At 50.5% G+C, this 21,919-nt stretch overlaps 1 protein-coding gene and 1 long non-coding RNA gene across 11 annotated transcripts in view; both read right to left on the bottom strand.

Moving 5' to 3' along the window:
- LOC142073706 (cyclic AMP-dependent transcription factor ATF-7) overlaps positions 1-21,919 on the bottom strand; it is a 66,226-nt gene that overhangs the window by 13,678 nt on the left and 30,629 nt on the right. For 9 of the 10 annotated variants that reach the window (XM_075133792.1, XM_075133796.1, XM_075133801.1 and 6 more), the window contains 3 exons: positions 6,106-6,202; positions 2,832-2,950; positions 19-153 (listed from right to left, as the gene is read on the bottom strand). In XM_075133792.1, the coding sequence (XP_074989893.1) occupies positions 19-153; positions 2,832-2,950; positions 6,106-6,202 (351 nt within the window). Of the gene's footprint in view, positions 1-18; positions 154-2,831; positions 2,951-6,105; positions 6,203-10,894; positions 10,984-21,919 lie in introns of those variants that run through there. The other variant, XM_075133797.1, reaches the window with a different exon arrangement.
- On the bottom strand, positions 11,048-13,852 carry LOC142073713 (uncharacterized). Its single transcript, XR_012670455.1, has 3 exons — positions 12,170-13,852; positions 11,411-11,624; positions 11,048-11,163 (listed from the first exon to the last, which is right to left on the bottom strand). It is a non-coding gene; the product is annotated as an uncharacterized LOC142073713 (long non-coding RNA).

The raw sequence follows: 21,919 nt of genomic DNA, 5'->3' as shown, positions 1-21,919 counted from the left end.
ACGGTCGGGGAGACCTACCTTCTCCTTGTTCTGTGGCGTCTGTGGGTTAGACACAGGGCTGTCCGGCGGGGAAGAGTCCACCTCCACCGGCTCTTCCTCCTTTATCTTGATGTCCGGGGTGGAAGGCAGAGACATGTCCAGGGCTCCGGCACTCTACAGGAAAAACCAGCCATGGATTGAAAGGACAATTAGCTCATATTGTTTGTGAAACATTCGGCTGCTCCCAGAGGAAGAGCTACAGCTCTGAGCTCTTGCCAAATTATTATTATTTATTTGTACTGAAGTAGCATCTGGGAGCCCGAGGCGGAGAGCGGTGCCGCGCCGCGCCGGCCCCGTCCAAACAGAGACGGAGGCCTAGGAAAGACGGTCTCTGCCCCAGATGGCACCATTTTGTGGTTTCTCAGTAACACACACACAATTCTTTCCACGAGTTAGGTTTTTGGTGGTTTTTTTTTTTCATAAAAGGGCTCTGCTAAGGAGAACAGGTAACAAAGCCAAATGCCTGCGAGTTACAGAAGGCACTTTCATTCACAGAAGAGCTGTAAAGCATTGTATAAATCAGCCTGAATTATTTTATTACCCGATTATCAAAAGCAAACAAAGAGCCATGCAAGTTATTAAATATCTATGAGCGCCCCATTAAAATAAAACCCAACCATATGCCTGAACCTGGCAACTTGCCACCACCCTGGGTTCCAGCAGTGCCACGTGCCCCATTTTAACCAGTTAATGACTTGCTGGGGACGGAAAAAGGGCTGGGTGACAACAAGGGAGGGGAACCAAACTGAGTGGCCACCTCTCCCCTCCCCAGACCCGGAGGAAGAGAAGACCTGGGAGAAGATGGCGTACGGGAGCACCGGAGGAAGACGCAACGGAGCGAGACTCTGACTGCAGGATGCTGCATTCAGTTGGGCTCCAACAGACCTCGCAAATCACCCGGTCCCTCCCTCTGTCTGGGGCAGGAGAAACTCTCCCTAAATCAGTCCTGACGGCTGTTTGTCCAACCTGCTCTCCCTCCCTCCACAATCAATCGCTGCGCTTTCCTTCACTCGCCCGACCGCTGACAGTTTGTCCTAGCATCTAACCTAAACCTCCTCCTTTGCTGCATTTTAAGTCCTCTCAAGGGAGGGAAAATTGCGGCAAGAGGGTAAATCCGGGCATCTACGGATGCTCTCGCTGCTCTCGAGTGGGGTGCGGCTCCGGCGCCTCCGCTCTGCACTGATTTACGCAGGAGTTTTTGCTTGCGGTACGTGCAGTAACCGTTTACCTGCCCTCTTAAGCAGAGATGTTGCACTGGGAATCACAAAGGAGAAGGGATTAACAGGCAGGAAAGTTTCAAACCACTTAAAGTGCCTCCAGGGGAGCTCCTGCTGTGCCTATGTTTTTAATTAACATGCTGGTGTCGAGACCACCCTTGGAACTGGAGGACAAAACACAACAGCAGCAACTGCGCTCAACGCAGCCAAATGCTGAAAGCATCTCAGAAATGCAGCAGGCAGCTCCGGCCAGGTTCGGTGAGTGACAAGCCATCTGGGGCCGGGGACCTCGCCTGTGCAGAGATTTTCTAGGAGGGATAATGCTTTCCCTAACGCCTGAAACCACCCCAAGCTTCAGGCCGCCCCGTTCGCCTGGCTGCCGGCAGAAATATTTAGATTGCAGTCATCCTAAAGCAAAAAAACGAAAACATCTAACAGCCTAAGGACCTTAGCTGCAGCTATTAGGTAGCGCAGCCCAGGAGACGGGTGGTCTTACATATAAAACAACTGGCTAGACTGTGGGCTGCTCAACCATTTATACGTGAAACCACAAACGAAAAAGCTACCTTCTCCCAGCGCTCGGGGACTGGGCTGCAGAGAACAAAAGGCAGGGAATTCAGAGCATAAAATGCCACGCAGCCCCGACAAGGCCCTGCAGCATACCAATGAGAGAGATCAATTTATGCTTTAAAGAGCCCTGTTATTAGGAGAGCGGGTGAAAGACAGTTTTCAGTTTTAATTCTGAATTCCTCCGTTCCCCATCTCGGCGAAGATTTACGCGGCTGTGCTCCTGCAGTTTATTTCCGAGCAGCGCCGCTGACTGTGAGCGTATGTACATACATATATCAATTTAGTAAATGTATGTGCCAGTCTAAGAGCCCAATACGCATCTGCTGCTCCTCAGACCCTGGGAAGGGGGGGGAGGAGGAGAAAATGTCCTTAATTAGCTGCTATCTGACGAGATCCCGTTGTCCTTCAGACCCTTGCGCTCCTGAGGTTGGCAGGGGCAGCCTGAATCGATACCGCTTGCATATGAGGGAGCTCTTTGTTAGAAAAAGCCTCACTCCTCCACGGAGCCCCTCTCTCTATTTGCATGTACCGTGACACCGTTCAAATACTAAAGGCACACGGCTGAGCCCGGTCCCTTCCCTGCCGATTGCACCTTAACGGCATCATCGTTAAGGATCGTGATCCCCAAGGAGGCTCTGAGTGAATTTTTGCTCAGATCCTGAGCACTTAACAGAGTCCTGCTCTCTTCCTGCATCTCATTCCCAAGGTGCGAGGTATTTCGGGTACTGCCTTTTTTTTTTTTTTTTTTCCTTTTTTGAAATGAAAAGCCAAAGGAATAATAAACCATTAAAATCCACTCTCAACAGGCCTCGGATTGCAGGATAGCCGGCCAAAGTCACCCAAGTTAAAAAAATAAAGTCCCGTGTAAGCCAGCATATTAAATCCGAGACCACACTTAGTTACCCTACAACATATGCCTTTCATCAGAGCAGCACCGTCCCCCCTCCAGCCCCCACAATATGCACCCGCCTCAGTTTTACGGCAATGGTGGCCTTTGCCTCTTGCCTTTTTCTCGTCATCCTCCGCGGCTTTCTTGAACTCGTGCTCAAAGGAGCTGGCCAGTTCATTGAAGAGTCCCACTTCTTCGCAGTTCTTCAGGAACCTAGTTGGGGTCGGGGTCTGATCTGTTCGGGTTGTAACACCAAGCACCGGTTAAAGAGAGGCTAGGAAATTCATTTTAACCACCTTAGTCCGCTCCAGGGACTCCTAGCAAACGTGGCCTCTGTTTTGTGAAAGTCTGGATGCTTTATCACTAAGGTGTGTGTCGTGTTTGCAAAGCAAGTGACAATTCAGACAGCAGAAAATAATTTCGTGTTGATTTTGTTTCTCTGGTAAATGCTGTTTTAAAAAAAGAAAATCATTGCAGTGAGAGGCATGCAGTGATTTCTATGAAATTCCTGCCTTTGGGTTATGTCCTGTCCCTCCCACCCCAGGGTTTTGCTTGTCCTTATCTGAATTGCTGCTGCAAGAAAGGAAAAACAGTGGGGTTTGATCTCCCTGAAACAGCAGATCTTAAAAATATGGAGTGATGAGAAGGAAAACGGCTGATCGGAGCAGCTCCATCGCTAATGTGGAATAGAGCTGGGCAGAGTCGCCTCCCTCCCTGTGCCGGCTCCGTACATTAATGCGCATCCTAGGACAGACGGCTACGTGGGAGTGCTAATAATTACCACCACTGTCCAAAGCAATCCCTCTGGGGCCCGTTTTCCACCATATTAACACGTTGAGTCATGATCTCTCTGGCCATCACCCAGGCTATAAAGCAGAAAGAAATCTCCCCGCTTCCAGTGAGCCTCGTTTTTCTGCGTGACGTTAGGTCAGGAGTCCAGGTACTAGCGGGAGCCCGGCACGAGCACATTACACCGAAAGAATCCATCTGGCAGAAAACTACATAGATTTTTAAGCACAAAGGGGATCCCTGGGATAGTTTAGCCTGACCTCCTGCATAAAACATCGGCTGTTTGGCACGGATGCTCCCCGTTTGAGCGCAGTAGCTGCGCTCGAGCCGAAGTGTCTACGGCAAACATCCCATTTGATTTCAAACCGGCCAGTGGTGGAGGGTGTCCCGCAGCCCTCAGGAAGCGACTCGGGCGATTACTTCACCCTGCTGTCGCAGAACTACGCTTTATTTCCAGCCTGACTTCAAACCCTACCTATTGGTTTTGTTAATAAAGCGAAGGCCTCCTCTGAGCACACTTCGGTTCCCCCCCAAATCTCTCTTCATTAAACCAAGAAACTTTGTCAACTAACGATCTCAGCAGGAGGCTGTTTTTCCAGGGCTTTAAGGGCTCTCAGGGCTCTTTTCGGACCATTCCCCATTTAGCAATGTCCTTCCGAGCTGCACACGCCAGCCCGGGGCCCAAATCTCCAGCAGAAGTTTTCACAATGCCACAAAGCAAAGCCTCTCTCGTCCTACCCTTCCCCAATTCCTACCTCCAGGAATTGCAGCAGCTCTTCCACCCACAGCATCACCCCAGAAGTACACGTTCCCATTTAAATAAGTCTCTCTGCTGCCAGCTATAACCGGCAGAGAGAGAACAATTCTTTACGACTCTCTTTAGCTTAACCGCGGAGTTACGGCAAGAGATGTACGCTGAATCCTTCTGCTCATTAACACACGGGCTGCTGCCCTGGTCTCGGCACAAAGCAAGAGGGAGAGAGAGAACAAGAAAACCCAGAGACAAAATGGGGGCTTAAAAAAAAAAAAAAGGACATTAGGAATGTAGGGCAATAACGCCCTAGATCTCGCTGCTCAAAGCCAGCATGCTTTATAGCCCTCGCAAACCCCCCGGCAGCTCCGTCTGCCATCAAGATCTCAGCCAGGGAAAGCCTGTGTTAAATAGGCTGGTCTTGCACTGACCACAGCTAAATAAGTTTGGGGTTTTTTTGCTTTGTGGCTTACCCCGGAGCAACCCACCGAGCATCAGCCCAGAGGAGCTGGGAGAGGGGGCTAGACCCGCCCTCGCTGCTGTTCCTTGTGCTAAAACTGAAGTGTTTCATCCCACCCACGGTTTTACCTGTGAGAGTTTGTGCACAGGAGGAATATACACCTCTGGGAGCAGCAAAGACGAGGACTTTTAATGCTGCATCCCTGTTAGGGCAGGTGGGACTTCAGCTGGAGATAGGACCGTACCCCATTTCTGCTCCCCCATCACCGCCTGGCCAATTTACACCCTGGGTTTATTAAGCAATAGCTAACCCTCCTGCTGCGCACCCTGTTTAGAAAGGGGGTGAACTGAAGGAAAAACAACCTTTAAGAATCTGAGGCTTCTTTCAGCCCCTGCCCCAAATTCTTCGCCAGCAACTCCCATTAGCCTGATCCCATTTGAAATTAATTCTCCCTCCGGGAGCCTGTTTCGTCTCTGCGAGCCCTCCCCTGGGAGAAGCTTTTTGCCCTTCCAGCAAAGGCTGCGCGAGCTCTCTTACAATCCTACCCACAGCTACAATTAACTTGAAGGCTTTAAGAAACCAACTGAATTGCTATTTCCTACTTCAACGCCGAATTTGGGCTGGAGATGAACCTGGGAAAAGGCTGCCAGGCTCTTGCAGCAGACGCTTCGTTTCCCCTTATGAACTCTCAAGGCTTCAGAAAGCATCTCCTCCTCTCTTCTTGTTCTCAGCAACAGCCTTTTCATCCTGCGGTAACACAAACCTCACGCCCTTTTAAGAAGCCTGAACGAAAGGGGACTGACAAGGCAGGAGAGTATCCGTAAGCGGCAATGATCTGCTGCCAGACAACAATATACATGGGTTTTTTTTTTCCTCCCCCCAATCTTATAAAGACTGCATTGACCGTGCGCTGCCAGAGCGCCTCATTTGGGCTCTGTAAATGCACTCTCGGCAGTAGCCAGTGCACTCGATGGCGTTTTAATTTATTAACTGCTAGCCTAAAAGCTCAAGAAAATTGACACCTGGGCTGAGGAGAGGAAGCTGGGTTTGTCAGATTTTGTTCATCGTCCTCAAAGCACATGCAGAAACGTGAAAGACCTTTTGTCCATAAATCTTCCAGTCTTAATAAAAAGGGTGAGAGCTAAAAAAAAAAAAAAAAAAAAAAAACCAAAACCCCCCACAAAACCTGATACTACCATAAAAAAAGAAAAAAAAAAGAAACTTGGAAGCCTCTGGCTTTCCTTTCCTCCTGATTAAATGCAGATCACAAGAGCTTTTTATGGGAGGTAGAGACGTTTTTCAGTGCATCTGGTCCCTGGTATTAATCTTGCAGTCATGCTATATTAATGTGCAGCGTTTTCAGAGCTGGCCTGGATTGAACGCCACATACCTGCTATGATGACTGAGTCAGTTCGAGCAGGGCCGAATTTCAATGTCATCTCATGCTTGTGTTTATGAACCGCCAGGTGGTCCTCGTTTGTAAACCTCTGAAATGAAACAATTTAGAAAATCGTGAATAAATGCATTTTGTGTTTTACGGGTACATCCTGCAGCAGGGTGGGGGGAGAAAGCCGCCCGGAGAGCAACTGTAACACAATCGCTGCCGAGCGTTAAGCAAAACCAGAGCGGGACAGATTGTTTGAGAAGCGGTGTGTGAACACATTGCTCAAAATGAAAAAGCCATTACACGGGGCTTCTGGGGAACGGGGGACAAATATTTTTAATAATCCATTATTTTAAGCGGCGGGGCCACGCGGTGGCTGCAACCGATCTAGGAAATGCAAACCCGCCCCGCTCGGTGAGATGCGCCGCTTTATTGCTGGCTAATGGAGGGATGAATTAGGCGCTATTAGGGGTCAGGCAACTTTTTTTGGATGGCGTGCGACAGAGCTGGCACCCGCCCGGCAATTCAGGCCGTGGCTTTATGGAGCAGGACGGAGGCGGCTGCCCGACGTCCCTGCTCGTGGCGGTTTGCGACGGCACGGAGCAGCCCGAAGCACGGCTGCCGTCGAACCCGGCGGGGGATGCATTTCACGTGCCGTAAAGATGCTGTCTGAAATGCCACCTGCGGGAGAATCACAGGATAAAAACCCACCCGTGATGGCTTTAGGGAGGTGCTGGGTGGGGGGCTGGCACCCACCCCACAAGGAAGGGCTGGGTGCGCGGGGCCATCGTTGACACCCAGAGGAAAGGGCAGCATCGCCTGCTGCGGGGCTGCTTTGAACGGCTGCGCCAGCCCCGAGCCTCGAGATTGAGGAAAGCGGGGGGAGAGGCAGGGACGGGGTTAAAGCAAATAATCATAAAGACCCGAGGATGGATTGCGCCTCTCCTAATAGACTGCGACAAACCGGGCGGCTGAGGGCATTGCACGGGCCGTACTGCAGGATTTTTATGCATCCAGGAGCCGCGCAGCATCAGGCTTCTTGTTTCTAGAAAGAGCTGCTGCTGCAGCAAAGGATTTCTGCCCTTTTCCCCTTCCTTTTTTTCTCTCTCTTTTAAACCAACCAACAAACAAACCAACCCAAAGCCACCTGTTTCTGCGCATTAGCTCAAGCGTGACACCCCGGGTTCGCTTGCTCTTTCCGATGCTTATTTACGACTCAATTTTTTTAATCGAGCAAAGCTGCGTTTTCCAGGCTGGAAGCCGCCGCGGCGCCTTCCCGGGAGCCGAGCGGCGGGGGGGACGTTAGCAGAGGCAAGGGACCGCACTGCTGAGACAACGGGCGCATCCGCACACGTCCCATCGATCTTCCCCTTCGGCGCAATAACAAGTGTATTATGCAAAGCGTCCTCCAAAGACGTGGTATCAGAAGGTGCTTTTGACGGTGACTCGTAACTGGGGCTCAAATTAAAAGAAATTAGAGCTGGTGGGTTTCAACACACTTGCAGGGGAAAAAACAAAGAGGTTTTTGCCCGCGTAACTCCGGGCACACACACTCCGGCTTTCCCAGCCACCGCTCCCCGATCCGGTCCAAACTAAACCTTAAATAAAATTTCTCAACGGTTTTGCTAAAGATACACGTGTTCTGGGGTTCTTTCCTCCCCGCAGCTTCCGAAACCCTCAGCTCCGCTCCAGCCCAAACGTGACTCACTTCCAAACAGCATTACAAATCTCGGTGACGCCAAAATGCCACCGAACAAAGGAGACGCGAGCGAACCGCCGCCGTTTTCCGAAGGAGACAAAATTTGCAGCATCGTTTTGCATCGTACCATAAAGCGCTCGAGAAAGGGGGGACCGGGGAGAAAGGGTGGGCACCGACACTTTGTCATGTTTCTGGCCCAAAACCACCCCGGCTTTTAACGTACTCGGCTGCCAACACCGCTCGCCCCTTGCGACGCGGTGACGAGCCGTTAGCGGAGGAAAATAGGTGGGTTACGGTAAGCGGAGAAAAATAAATCAGTTTTTTTGTGAGGACAGAGGAGCAGCCAGTTTCAGATGAATATTTAGCAGGCAGGCGGCCGCTGTTCCAGCGGCATCTCGAAATACTAAACATGCAGAGACAGTGAAAAAAAGGAAAAAGGAAGAAAATTCCCAATTCTCTGACTCCGTTTTGTACTGGGTAAAGACATGGGAGATTTTTAGGTCAATGTGGGAAGCAGCAAGAGGACAAGGTAGGGAAGGGGGGTCACATTTCTGGCCCCCCCATGCTCTCCCCGCCAGCCCCAGCTCCGCAAGGGGCACGTTCCAGCTTGGCCTCGGTACCTCTGAATTTATTTTAATCTTTCATTTTGCTCTATCGTAGGATTTTTTTTTTTTTTTTTACTTTTTTTTTTTTCCTAGGGCACTTTTCCTGCTTTCGGTGTGCGTTACAGCTCTATTTAACATCTTTATGTGGTCTCACTAGCTTGGGAGCTCTCTCTTTCTCTGCACAGAAATGCTCACAGACACAATATATCTTTCTACATACATTTCCAAACGCCGAAACCTAGAGGCTGAGTCTGGCACTTCAGTTCTAAATCATGTCATTTTACACAGAGAAGAAAGCAGGGGGGGAGAAAGGGGGAAGAGTAAGGGGGGGGAAAAGAAAAAAAATCGAATGAGTTAAAGCCACAGCACTGGCTTTAATATTTAATCTCCTTCCATCAGCAGCTGACATATAGCAGTGTTATTTCAGCCTGCTATTTTGCGGGTGTCTGAATTAAAAAGAAGATGTAGACTGTAAACTCTTTGGGGCGAGGGACAGGCGTTGAGATAACGCCGCTGCCTCCGCGCCGCAAATCGGCCCCGAAAGCGGCGGCGACCCTTCACGCTGCAATGGCAAAGGGTTGTGTAAAATAAGAGTTTAAACACCGCACGCAGCCCCGATTTCTGCTTTTCTCTCTCCCCACGATGGCCCTACGGCTGCCTTTGGGGCAGGGGACGGAGCAGGCGGTCGGCATTTGGGGTTCGGGTAAACACAGGGCTGGGTTTATTTACCCCAGAGACGGTAACAGCTTTTTGGAGAAAAACAGATTTGAGGCAGACTAAGGCTGGCCAGTCTGCATTCTTTACCCAACAGGCTGTGACAGCTCGATGAATAAATGTGCTCATTTAAAAATCTTTATTTAATAGGACACAATACTTCCAGCTGGACCAACACACCATCTCCATTAGAGCAAGAGCCAGAGAATAAATGCAGTAGGCTGACGCCTGGATCTTTAGTCAGAAGGAGACTTTTTCCATCGGTTTAATAAGCACAACATGAAAAACAAGGGGTTGCTCAGGGTTTTTCCTTGCTTTTGTAAAGCCTACAACTGCGTTTGATGCAAAAGGAGGGTCAGGCGTGCGCCGAACCCACCGCATCCAACCCTCGGGCCGTGCAGGAGCCCAGGCGCTCGCTGGCTCTCCCAGCAGCTCCAGCGCACAAGCTGCACGGCTATTTTTTAACCTTGACAGTAATTTTCAGAGAACATAAACACCGGCTGCGCACACCGAGCCAGTCGCCTGGCCAAAATTCAGTTTTAATATAGACCAAGTGTAGGCTGCAACAGCAGAAACGGTTCCACGGGCACACGCTTGCAAAAAGGAGACTTTACCTTGCCGAAAGCACAAGCCCTGGTACAGTTCTTATCAGAGCTGAAAGGGGTGAGGAGCCAAACCTGCCTCCATCAAACTCATCACACGGCTGAATTAATAAGCCGTCATTAATACGGGGGAGCCAAACCGCTGCTCCAACCTTAACTCCAGCACAGCCGTGTGTTATTCTGCCCACGGACACCACGGTACTGCCGTGACATGGCTGAAACACACCTGGATGCCAGGGGAAACAAAAGAAATCAGCACGTGTCTTGCAACTGCAGTGCTAGAGGCAAACGACTGCACTAAGCGCTCTGGCGCGGATAAGCTGAGCTCAAAGTCACCGACTTTAAAAGGAGCCACCACAGGTTTTACTTCCAAAGTCCGTCCGGTTGCTGTGATGCCCTACAGCAAGCATCAGCCCAGGACGAGGGGGCTGGGGGACGTCCTGGGGTCTGCCTTGCTCTCCTGGCACTGCCTCGGGCGAGGGGCACCGACCTCCTTCGTCTGGGGACCTCCCGGCGGGCAGGACACCCACAGGAGCCGGGAGACGCGGCGTGCGGAGAGCAAGGCCAACGCCGCGGGGAGATGCTGGACCTCCCGCACGCGTCCCAGCCCACCCAGCGTCCGACGCAGCGCATCCTCCCCGCGTTTCCCGGCTGCGGCAGACCCGCTGCCTACGCCCCATCCATACATCTCGCCGTGACAGGGCTCAGATGGATTTCTAGCCGCATGGCAGGCTGGATAGATATTCCCTCTTCACTCGGCACAACTGCAGAAGTAACTAATGCAGGGTCACGGATGCCCCCGAGGGCTGGGTGCCCAAAGGTTAGCTGTTACGGCTGTGAGTGATGTGACCCCCCAGTTCTTGCGCAGATCTGGGCTCCATCTCACCCATTTCCCATCTGAGCAATGACAACGATAATTCCCTCCCTTGCAGAGAGGCTGTAAGGATTAATTCGCTAATGTGCATAAAGTGCCCCGATACTGGAGTGATTCATAGATTTTAAAGGCCGGGGGGACCATTACAATTATCTGCCCGGGACCACGTGAATCCCCAGATGGGCCCATTTCCATAGGAAAGGAGGTGTCACGAGACGACGAGGAGATAACGCCGCAAAGACTTGTTGGTTTGAAAGAATGCAACAATAGCACGGCCAAGTTGTCTTATTTTTACACTTACGAGAGACGACACGCAAAGATTTAGGACCCGCTTCCTCTTGGAGGGTTCCCCGTAAGGCGGTGCACACCGGGCCAGGTTTCAGAAGAGCTCGGAGCCCAGTTGCTCCCGCTGGAAAGCTGGTGGCTACGTTTTCGAAAGCAGCCAAGGCACCGAGTCCGTGCAGCTCGAAGGTGGCCACAGCAGCTATGGTTACCGAGCGCTTCTGGAAAGCTGGTTTCAGTGGCAGCATCCTTCCGCTAGAGGAGGGAAGAGACAGCACCTCTGCGAGCCTGAATGAGGATAAATGAGAAGAAGAGCGAAGGTTTACGAGCAATCAGCTCAAGAACAAAAAAACCGGATCGTGTATTGCACGTATAGGTATTCAGAGAGCTTTGCCGCTCCTGCTCGAGCACAAAGCCTTTTGCAGGAGGGGGAGCGGCTGCTCAGTGGGCTGCGAGCGCAGCGCAGGCTTTATACCGAGAACGCCCCTGAGCCAAGGTCATTTCACCCCAGCCCGTGTGGGGGAGAAACTAAAACCTGAAAGAGGGGCGAGAGGTAATCTCCACGGCCGCAGCAGCCGGGGGATGTCAGCTCAGCACCTGCTTCAGGGCTTTGCTTTGTCGCTGCCGCAGCGGGGCCGTTTCTTGCATTGCAGCGGGATGCTCGTCTGCAAAATGTTCGGGTGCTAAGTACCCGGTGCCCTTCTCAGGTTGGAGGCGGCAGGAAAAGCTTATTTCTACTCACTCAGGTCCTGTGAAAATCAGAAAGGTCGAAACCAGCTCAACCACTTCGGAGAGGTGGGGGCTTGGATGCATTTTGTGCAATGACCCCCTGCAGCTCTCCCCCCGCCCCAAAACTGCATCGAGATTAAACCTTGAAATGTTATTTTTGGCTCACGCAACTCCAGGGACCCATGTGGCTATGCCTTTTGCTTTAAAAATCCGCTTACATCCTGCCCTGTGATTAATTCACGTTCCTTTCCTTGTTTAAAAAAAAAAAGAAAGAATAAGAATAATAATCAGAAACTTCAGCCTGTTCACAGGCAGCATTCAGGGCTGGTGTCAGGAAGCCACGACCAAACAGCCAAAAAGCCCTTTAACAAGCACTTTGTTTGGGATGAACATTGTGCAAACCACAAAAATTCGCCTTTTTAATTTTTTTTTTTTTTTTTTTTTTTTGCTCAGAGACAACCATCTGCCTTCAGATTTTGTTTTTCTGGGGGACTGTGTGTTTTGTTTTTAAGCTATTTTATCACAGATCGGCGCTGCACAGCAGCATCTTCTCTGTGTCACATACTCTGCCCTCTAAATGCAGACGGCTCCACGTCAGGCTTCTCCCATCTCCAGCGAGCCGAGGGAGAGCAGCAGCAAGGTTATGATGCCAACGCGCGACACGGGACACTTTGGTTTCCCTGAGATCAGCACCCGGGAGGTGAGAGACGAGCTATGTTTTTTATAAGGCAGCGAGGACCAGGCCAGAGGGAGCAGATTTTTATGGGCAGTTCAGTATTCGGCTCCTACCAAATCACTGGTAATTAGTGCCGAGATACTCAGGTTGCTCCACAAACTTCCCTGCGATTTAAACAAAGAGTTAACCAGGTTCTGGAGCCCGTCCCATCCCGTTCCTCCTTGGCCAGAAGGGCAGAGCATTTAACTCGGAGTAGGTAAATAATTTAATTTACATTTCTATAGCTTCACTTATCCCAGAGGGCTTCTCATACACATGCCCCTCCACTGAAATGCAGGTGTTTCAGCAGGGGGGAAGGCAGCAACCATCTGGCCTACAGCACACCACGTAGCGGTGAGGAGGGAAGCATTCGGCCAAGGACATATGGGGCAAACTCTTTAATAAACTCTGTATTCAACTTTTCTTCCTTTTTTTTTTTTTTTTTTAATTTTAATAAAGTCTCATATGGTAGACACAGCCTCTCCTTCATCTCCAGCGCACCCGAGTTCAGCATCAGCACGTCTGGGTGCAGACAAAACCAACTGCCAACCCTCCGGAGCAGCCAGCAGCCGACCTGCTCGGCCAGGAAGGCATTCATCCCAGCTGGATTTAACCCGGGTTGGACACCGGGTGCTTCAGCTGCCAAACCCAACCCTCCAGCCACCGAGGAATTTCTCTGCAGCGCACCAAAGGACCATGAACCAACCTCCTCTCCTTCTTAAAAAGGGGCATATGTAGAAAAATAGCAGAAGGTTGAGGTGGTTTATGGAGCACCCATAAAGCAGCCCCTTGTTTTGCTCAAAGTACACCCGGTCCCACAGACAAGGAGCCTACATCCTCGTAGGCACAGCTCCTCCGGGATGGCCGCTGGAATTACAGCCCAAACCCCGGGACGCAAACCTAAGCTGGGAAGATCAGGCTCCTAAATCTCCAACGGGTCTACGCTACGTGAGAGCAGGCAGGATTTTGTACGACACCGATACCCTCCTCCTCTGCTCGAGCGATGCTCGAGGGGGACGGACACCTCGCGGAGTCAGTCCGCTCCTCCTGAGCTCTCTGTCCGCAGGCATCGGCTGCTCCATCCCGTCGGCAGCAGATCTCTGCAGCCAGACGCAGACGAGCGACGCGGGGACCTGCCCGCAGTCGCACAAAGCCTGCGGCGCTCGGTTAGAACCTGGCAATGCAATAATTATTTACTTCCACAGGGTGGAGCATTTTTAGCCTTGTTTCGATAGAAGTGAAGGTTATTAAAATACATGTATTAATTACCGCTGCCACATAACTTAAGAGGAGAGGCACAGCGGTAATTAACGGAGGTGAGCGAGGGGGTGGAGTTGCAGAGCGTCAGCAACTCCACAGCTTGTGCTATGGATACGCGCCTGCCCCATGGGAACCCCCAGATAGCTCCAGTGTGGATGTGAATCATTATTACGTCCCCGGCTCGAATCCCAGCAGCACCACAGGTTTTCAGTGTGACCTTGGGCAAGCCATCAATTCTTCCCCTACCTACCAGACAGAGCAAATAAAAAGGGAAAAGGCACCATACTTCACGAGGGCGTTAGGAGAGGAAGCCGACCGCGCATGCAAGTACCAGGAGCCATGTGAGAAGCACTGCAGGGGGAAAAAAAAAAAAAAAAAATTAACAAAGGCAATTACAGCTGTGTTTCCCTAACCGTATTTCAAGCGCGGGGCGCTCGGTGATTCATTAGGAGCTCAGCATCTCTTCCCGTCACAAGAGCTGGGGAACAGAGACCAAGGAAAACGGGCAGAGGCACGGCAGAGGGCAGGGAGCTCGGGCTAAGTGAAATTCCTGCCCTGCCCTACCGCAGAGAGCTGCTCGGGCTGAGCAGTTTAGGAAGTTATGTGGCATTGAGGGAGGAAAGGGGTGAATTATGCAGCTGCGCTGTTGGGTTATTCGTGGGGCCCTGCCCTCGTGCAATGCAGAAAAAGAATCGTGAGCCCCTAGTGCTGGTGGTAGAGAAGAAAGGGTGAAAAAGGAAAAAAAAAAAAAAACCCCACCCCCCCAAAGATTTCAGATCTACCACAGAAACCCAATCTGGGCTCCTGCCTTCCCCTCCAAGCCTCTGCTGTTTACTAAATGAGTCACCCTTCCTGCCTTGAACGCTTGACAGCTCCTGAATGAATAATCTGGGAGCAAAGACTTTCTCGGCAAACAAACAGCATCGGCAGCAAGTCCCGCGCGACGCATGCATGCGAGAGATAATTTATAGAGTGAAAAGAAAAGAATAACAGGAAACTCCTTCTCTGCATACCCCGAGAAACAAGAATGTATGTGTAAAAATAATTAAATCCGAACTGGAGTCGATTAATTTGTCTACAGGGCTGAGGATTTGTGCTTTGGGAGGCTGCACGGGGATCTTAAAAAGTCTCTGGACGGCGGCCAAGTCTGTCAATACCGCACGGGCGAGGAGAGGCTTTGGCAGCAGGTGCCGGAGCACATGCAGCTCCGGCAGCGCCGTGGTACAAGCCTCTCCGGCTTCCCTGCTCCCTGCCAAACCATACATCGCAGCCGAGCGCTCGGCCTCGTTGGCAACGCAGCCCTTAAGCCCGGGGTGACAACGGGGAGTCTTGCAGCCTGCACGTCCCTGCACCTGGCGGGGACGCTGCGACGCTCCCCCAGCAAGGCAGCGCTATCGGCACCAAGGAGGCGAGCTTAGAAATGTAGGTAAAGGGAAACCGAGTGGTTTGAGCCAGCAGAACTGAGCCAAAACCAGGACTCGGACATCTCCCTTGGACCCAAGATACCCAACGCAGTCGTGTCTGCGGTCGGGTCCTTGAGCAGAGAGCTGCCGTGCCCACGCGTGTGGTATCTCCCCTTCTGTACTTACCCTGGAAGAGCATAAGAGAAAGCCGTGCTGGGAAAGCAGGACTCCGGCAGCGGACTCTGCTCCGAACAGCCGATCCCTCAACTCCAATCCAACCCCCTTTCGGTCATTTCCAAAGCAAATTCTCAAGGGCTGAGGGAGCAGAGGTTAAATTTGGTCTCCCCCGAGAGGTTTGGTGGTTGTCCTCTCGGAAGATGCCCTGCACCAGGCTAACACGATCCTCTCCGCTGCACTATTGTTTCAGGGCTACAAGAAAGCCGATCCTAAAAAAACGAAGTTAGCTCCAATGGAAAAAAGCACTCATTGTGCCAGTATGCTGCAGCTTGAAAAAGTCGATGTGACTCAGCCTTGACCTTTGAACAACACTACAATTAGAAAAAGGATGCCATGGTCCCCATTCAGTTTTTTAATGCACTGGAAGGTTGATTTCCTTCAATTCATTTGCAATATTGGGTAGGCGCCCACCCATTCATGGTGTGCGAGCCTCTCCTTACAGGCTTTATTGCCTGAAAAAAGGGGTGTTTTTTGTGGACCTGAGCTAGGGTATCTCCTGGGGAAGCTCCAACAGCAACAGTCTGGAGAGGACATCACGTTAAATGGAGACAAGTGGCTTAGAGGCTTGGGTTTTTTCCCCTTTAATGTTGGCATTTGCTAGTTAGAGGGAACAAGCTGTAAGGAAGCGTGGACCCACATAACCGGAGGTGCATGGGCACGACTTAAATACACTCACGCAGTCTAAAAATGGGGAGGGTCATTACTGAGGGTGGTAGATGGGGTATCACCAAACGGAGAGGGACAGAACGCAGGAGGCAACTTGCGATTTAGGGATCCTTGGCCACCTTGAGAAGCAACTGGGGCATTTTGGAAAAGAGCCGTAGAAATAAGAGGGGTCTGGCCCCCTTCGTCTATACCAAGAGGTACGAGCGCTCTGCTCAGCAGAGATGGCTTCGGCCAGCTCCGGTTTCCACAGATATCCCAGTGCGAGGTGTGAAACGAGAGAGCGAGGAATTCACCAAACCCCTGCGGCGACTCAGGCCAGAGCCAGTCCTGCCCTCGCATCCCTTCCACCCATCCCCGATCTTAGCTGAGGGCATGATTTCCCCCCACGACCAACCCACTCTGTAGCTCCCTTCATCTTATTTATTCCAAGGAGCCTTAAAGCACAAAAATCTTTCCAGCACCTCTCCCACCGAACACCACTTACGAAAACGCATAACGCATCCTTTCTTTGTGCCTCTCTTTCTCCCGGAGATTTTGGCCAACCTGCAGAGCCCCTTCGCTCCTTTTCCACGCCTGCTTTCTAGACACAGATGCAGAACTAAGTCCTGCATTCTATACAGACCATGATTGCCCGTGATAAGTTGTCAGATGTCAGCACACCGCGGTAATTAAGCTTTTAAAAGGAGATAGGCAGCAGCAGAAAAAAAATTCCGGGCGTTTGACTATTTTTGCCTCCTGGAAGAGCCACCTGTTTTATCGTAACAGGTAGATTTATGGGCATATTAACGCGGCGCTGCTGCTCCCACCCTGATGAGGTTCTCAGTGACCCTCTTCTCTCTCGAGATTTATGATTTCTCAGAGCAGACTATTGCAGAGGGGTCTAACTCCAAGCTCTTTGCCTGACTCCATCCTGCACCCAGAGTGCCGGGAGATCTCCCGCACCAAAGATCTGGATCCTTCCCCCCCCAAATCATCTGTAATCATTATGCAACTGCACCGTCTTTCAAAAGGTGCCAAGTTTTCCCCAGCAAGTCAGGTCAGGTTTACGGGGAAGCAAGTCTCCTTGCTCTTCTCACATTCGTTTCCAAACGCCTCGCAACGCCTGCCATTACAGGAGCTCACGACGGGGAGGTTTCAGCTGTCTACACAACAGGATTACGTTCGAGGAGCGCATTAGCACGCTCTCAGCTCTCCGGCGCTTGTCTGTGTACTTAGTGACCCGACAAAATCCCCAGAAAAAGCTTTTCTGCGTCTGAAGCGGACTCCCCAGCTGCAATTCGCACCAGCCCAGGGCTCTCGCTCACTTCTAATTGCCTCCTTAGCCACTCCTGGCTAATGGTAAACCCTTTTAACATTACTTTCCACCTGCAGCCCTTAATAAAAATTAAGTGGATAAACTCTTAAGTGCAAGAAAAATCAGACAAGATAGAGCCAAGCATAACGCAAGCAGCTTTCCCATAAGCTTTTCCCCGCGTCGTTTGATCTATAGCCCTCCTCCCCAGCCCCGTCTGCGCTCCCAGCCTCGCGAGCAGAGATTACCCCCGCTGAGGTGCCAACTGGGTGATGATTCAGCGATGTAGAAATATACAGCTGAGGTCACCAAAATCGCTTTACTCGCATCCTTAGGGTCTTAACAATTTTTCCGCCTACATTATGGGCTGCAGATAATAAAATTTCACATGCAGTCAAAGTAAAATGCATTTAAATTTTCTTCTAAAGCTTACAAACGTTTGAGGTTTATAGCAAACATCACACAAGCCTCTTAAAAGGGAGACAAGCTAACACAGCAAGTGCAAATTGTTTTTAATACCTAAAACGTGTGCAGGAAACACCTCCCCCAGCCACAGAAACAAAAGCTTGGATTAATACCCCAGCGAGTAGGTGAATTAGCAGATTTTACAAGTGCAGAAGGCAGAATTAAGATGTCGACAGCGATGCTGTGCAATGAAGAGCTCGCACCTGAATCTTCAGCACTGCAAGTATCCGGTAACACATCGCACAGTGACTTTGCAGATGCCTGGGGTAGCAGAAGCAGTGGGGAAGGCAGGAGTCTTGCAACAAAAAAAGCAAAGAAAAGAGCCAGCAAGATACACACGAGCAAGACATCAGTGGAATGATCTGCTCCTTACTTTTAAGTCTAGTTTAGATTGCTTAAAATCCGGTCCTTTGAATATTTATTCTTATAAATGAGCTTTTTTGAGACTGAACCACTCGTCTCCCTGTCCAAAGCCCACGTTAAGGGGGTACAAGAGATAAACAGACAGGTGATGCTTTGAATTCCTGTCGATTATTCTAGTGACCATAAAACCCTCCCCGTCTAAACCCCGCTTCTCCGCCTAAAAGCAGCGACTGACACAGCTACACAAGACACATTTACCATTTATAAATAACCTGAAGAAGTTTAGAAACCAAAAATCTTTAACTGCCCCAAAGACAGACTAATTCAACATTTTGCAAGAACTTCATTTTATGAAATGGTTTAATTTAGCAGGCTTTACTGCTGAGATTAATTTATAGCTTGTTTTGCACTGCTGCAAAACTCTCCCACCCCATTCCCTATACACACACAATTCTTTATTGTCTAGATGTTTACTCTCAGGGGGAATTTTAGGACTTTAATGTTTTTATTGTTTTAATCCGGCATATAAAAAAATTATTTGAGCAAAACAGCTGGTACAAGTGCTTGGAAAGTGGTGGTGCAGTTTCTCAGCTTGCATCATTAAGCAGGTGTTAAATAAACACGATGCCACGCTCCTCCCGAGATTTACCACGGCAGGAGATTTGCAGGGGATCTTTTAAGAACGGCAGCTGATCTCCTGCACGGACCTTTGCTTTTCTGCCAACACACCCGGGACCTGCTTTAGCCTAAATTCCTCCAGACAGTACCACTAACCCAGGGAAGGGGTGAACCGTGGCAAAGAAAAAAAACCCCGCTTGCTACCTTCTCTACACAAAGGGGATTTCTGCAGGTCGGCCACGTGCTCTCTTCTTTATGCACTGAGAAGAAAAAGCCCAAAAGGTACTTTTTTCTTCCCGACACGCACACGCCAGTCCTTTGTGCGGCTACAGCATCGCAACCCCCCAGCGGCAGGGTAATGCAGTGTTTGCCCAGCAACTCCATCAGTCCTTTACAAATCTCACGTTTCCTCCCGCCTCAAAAGAGCTACCAGAAATAAATGTCTTTATTGTGAGCTTTTACACCTCAACCCAAGAACTGACTCTTTAAGGAAGGTTCTCATGCAAAGCAGCAACCACCGAGGGGAGAGAAGTGTTAGCCAAAAACCCCCTAAAGCTTAAAAAAAAGCATGACTAGAAATCGCTTCTATGAATAGCTCCGTTTTCATTCTCAGATCTCACATGAAATCTCTAGAAAGCACCTGAGATATTGTGACCTAAAGGCTTTTTTTCCTCCCTGCTCTCCAACAATGAGATGCTCGGGGGTTTTCTCCCCACCAAGTGCATAAGGACACGGCATCTCCCGCTCGCCTGTGCTCCGGCATCACCGCTACCGCCGGGGAGAGCCGCATCGATCGCCCGACGCGCTGCTCTGCGCCAGCAGCCGTGCCGGCCCGGCTGCCGCAGAGGGGCGGAGCGGCCTCCGCCATCCAACAATGCCCAGCTCCAGCCCGGCGAGCATCCTTGGGAGAAAAAGAGAGGATTTTAGCTGCCTTTCCAATTACCAAGAGCCGTCTCTAGCTGCCTCCTAATGTCTTGGCAAAGCTCGGTTGTGTCTTTCTGGGATTAGAGAACTGAACGGGGGAAACGGGCTTATGAAATAAAAAATCCCCCGGTTATTTAGATATTGAAATAAAACCAGGTCACAGGCTTGTTGGTTACTAATAACTCCACGCAGGGTCTAAGGAGCTGAAGGAAAACACGCCTGTCTTTCTCCTTGCGACCCAAAGCAGCCTCCTCCGCATCGTCTCTGCTGGGGAAGGAGAGGGAAGTCCCAGGCAGAGTCCCCCCTACTTGTTTTTTTGTCCTTGGCTGGATTTTATGCAAGAAGTTCACAGAATATCCTGCAAACTCACGCACCTTTTTGAAAATTAAACGTATCCGTGATGGCATGATAACGAGGCCTTTGTCAAAGGTACGCGCTGCATCCGCGCTTGGGGAATAAGTTATCTGTTCGTGCAATAAAATACAAAGCATTCATAATTTTCTCAGAGATTAGCAGACAGGTAGCAAGTGAGGCTTTGAACAACAACAACAAAAAAATTCCAAAAAACCAAACAGCCTTGTCTTCAAAAGGCTGTTTTTAACAGAAGGAAATATTTTACTGGCCAAGAAAAAACCCCAGAGCAGGAAAAATTCAATACTGAGCGTAAGGCAGGCTTTGATTTGTACCTTAAGATCTCTCTCTCGTTTCCTAACCAACCCTCCTCCCTCTAAAACCTCCAAACCCAGTGCCCTATTTCTCATTTGCTTTACGAGGGACGGCGGCTGCCATACAGCACGGATGAAAAACAGGTTTTGCAGTTCTTGAGATAAGATCACATGAGGTTAAACTCACAAGCCACGGTCAACATGGCAACACTCGCAGGCTCGCATTTGGCTGCGAGAGCATGCAGCCACCGGCAGCTTTCTGCTCCCATTAAACTCAAGACCACAAGCAAGCTTTTAGATCAGTCTAATTTCAAGTTAATAAAAGAGCCTGGCTCAATTTATGGCTTCGTGCTAGCAGCACACGCAGTTTGCATTTTTGATATAGAGCAAGAGCTTTAGGTAAGGACTGGGCTGAGATTAGTTCGTTCCAAGCAGAAACCCCATGGTTGTGAAACTCCCTTAAATCAAAAAGAGAAGAAACCATTCCCTGCAAGTGCACGGCCATGTTCCTTTGTGGGTATTTCTGCAGCCCTGATCACGTTCCGAAGAAAGGGGAAACTCTCCCTCCTCGCCCCCCACCTCCCCACTTTAGAAAGTGGAAACCATCCCATGATCAGGGAACGATGAGGATATGGCTCAGTTAAAAAAAAAAACAAAAACAAAACAGAAATTTAAATCATCAGAAACCTGGCAGTGTCTGAGAAACTCCAGACCCAGTTCGACGGGCTTCGCTGGCCTGCGAGCGGCACGACCGACTGGTGCTGCAGGGGCGAGATGCGCACGGGGGCTCTCCCGGGCTCTGCGAGAGGGGAGGCGAGAACGGCAATGCCCGCCTGGAAACAGCAAGCCCCGAGTAAAGCACACGCATCAACCCTGCAAAACCGGCAGCCCTGGCGCCGTGCAGGGGCCGCTTTTCCAGCTGGGGATGCATCGACGTCCAGAGTAACGAGTGCTGCTGACTTTCCTTCCCGCTGCCCTCAAGTACGGGGCATCAATAGCCCCAGTAAAGGGGGACTGGTAGCCAGGATATGTTCATATTCGTATAAACATATATGTAGATATACTTATATGACTGTTTATATAGGAACGTATCCTGGCGTGCGCGCTCGCTCTCTCTCTCTATATTTATAGTTGCTGAGTCTGCAAGTCACCCATCGAAAAGCAGATGGCTTAACAGTCCAGCTTTCCCTGGAAATAATGCTTGATGCCCCGCAGCGCTTCTCAGCGCCCTTCCTCTGAAACGAGGAAGGTTAAACGAAGTTTTCAGCGGCTCCGAAGAAAACCTTGCCGCTGCCTCCGAGCTCTCAGCCCCCGTCTCGCTGGCAGGAGGGGCTCCCTTCGCACGGGAGACCAGAAACGCACCTTCCCCAGCGCCGCAGCTCAGCGGTAGGTGCATTTCTGATGTGATTTGTGACCGGTTGAAGAACCCTTTGGGACAAGAGGTGCTCCAAAAGGGCAATTAGATCTATTACTGGCTATTCTATTGCCACATGAAATAGGTTTACTGGTTGTGTGCCGCCTCATATACTCCATTTTTACGCCAAAATGAACAAGTATGCTAATGAAGCGATTGGAGAGCGTGCCTGATACGGCGGCGGCGGACGGCGAGCCGATGCTTTGCAGCACGGCTCATCCTCTGATAGCGTTTTCTTTGACAGGACCTGCATTAAAGCTGGCTTCTGCATATTTTAAGGCGTTATTAGGTATT

Source organism: Calonectris borealis, chromosome 30 (genome assembly GCF_964195595.1).
Source record: "Calonectris borealis chromosome 30, bCalBor7.hap1.2, whole genome shotgun sequence".
In the NCBI taxonomy this organism is placed as follows: Eukaryota; Metazoa; Chordata; class Aves; order Procellariiformes; family Procellariidae; genus Calonectris; species Calonectris borealis.
Note: the sequence above shows the minus strand (reverse complement) of the source record. Positions and strands in the feature narration are given on the sequence as shown.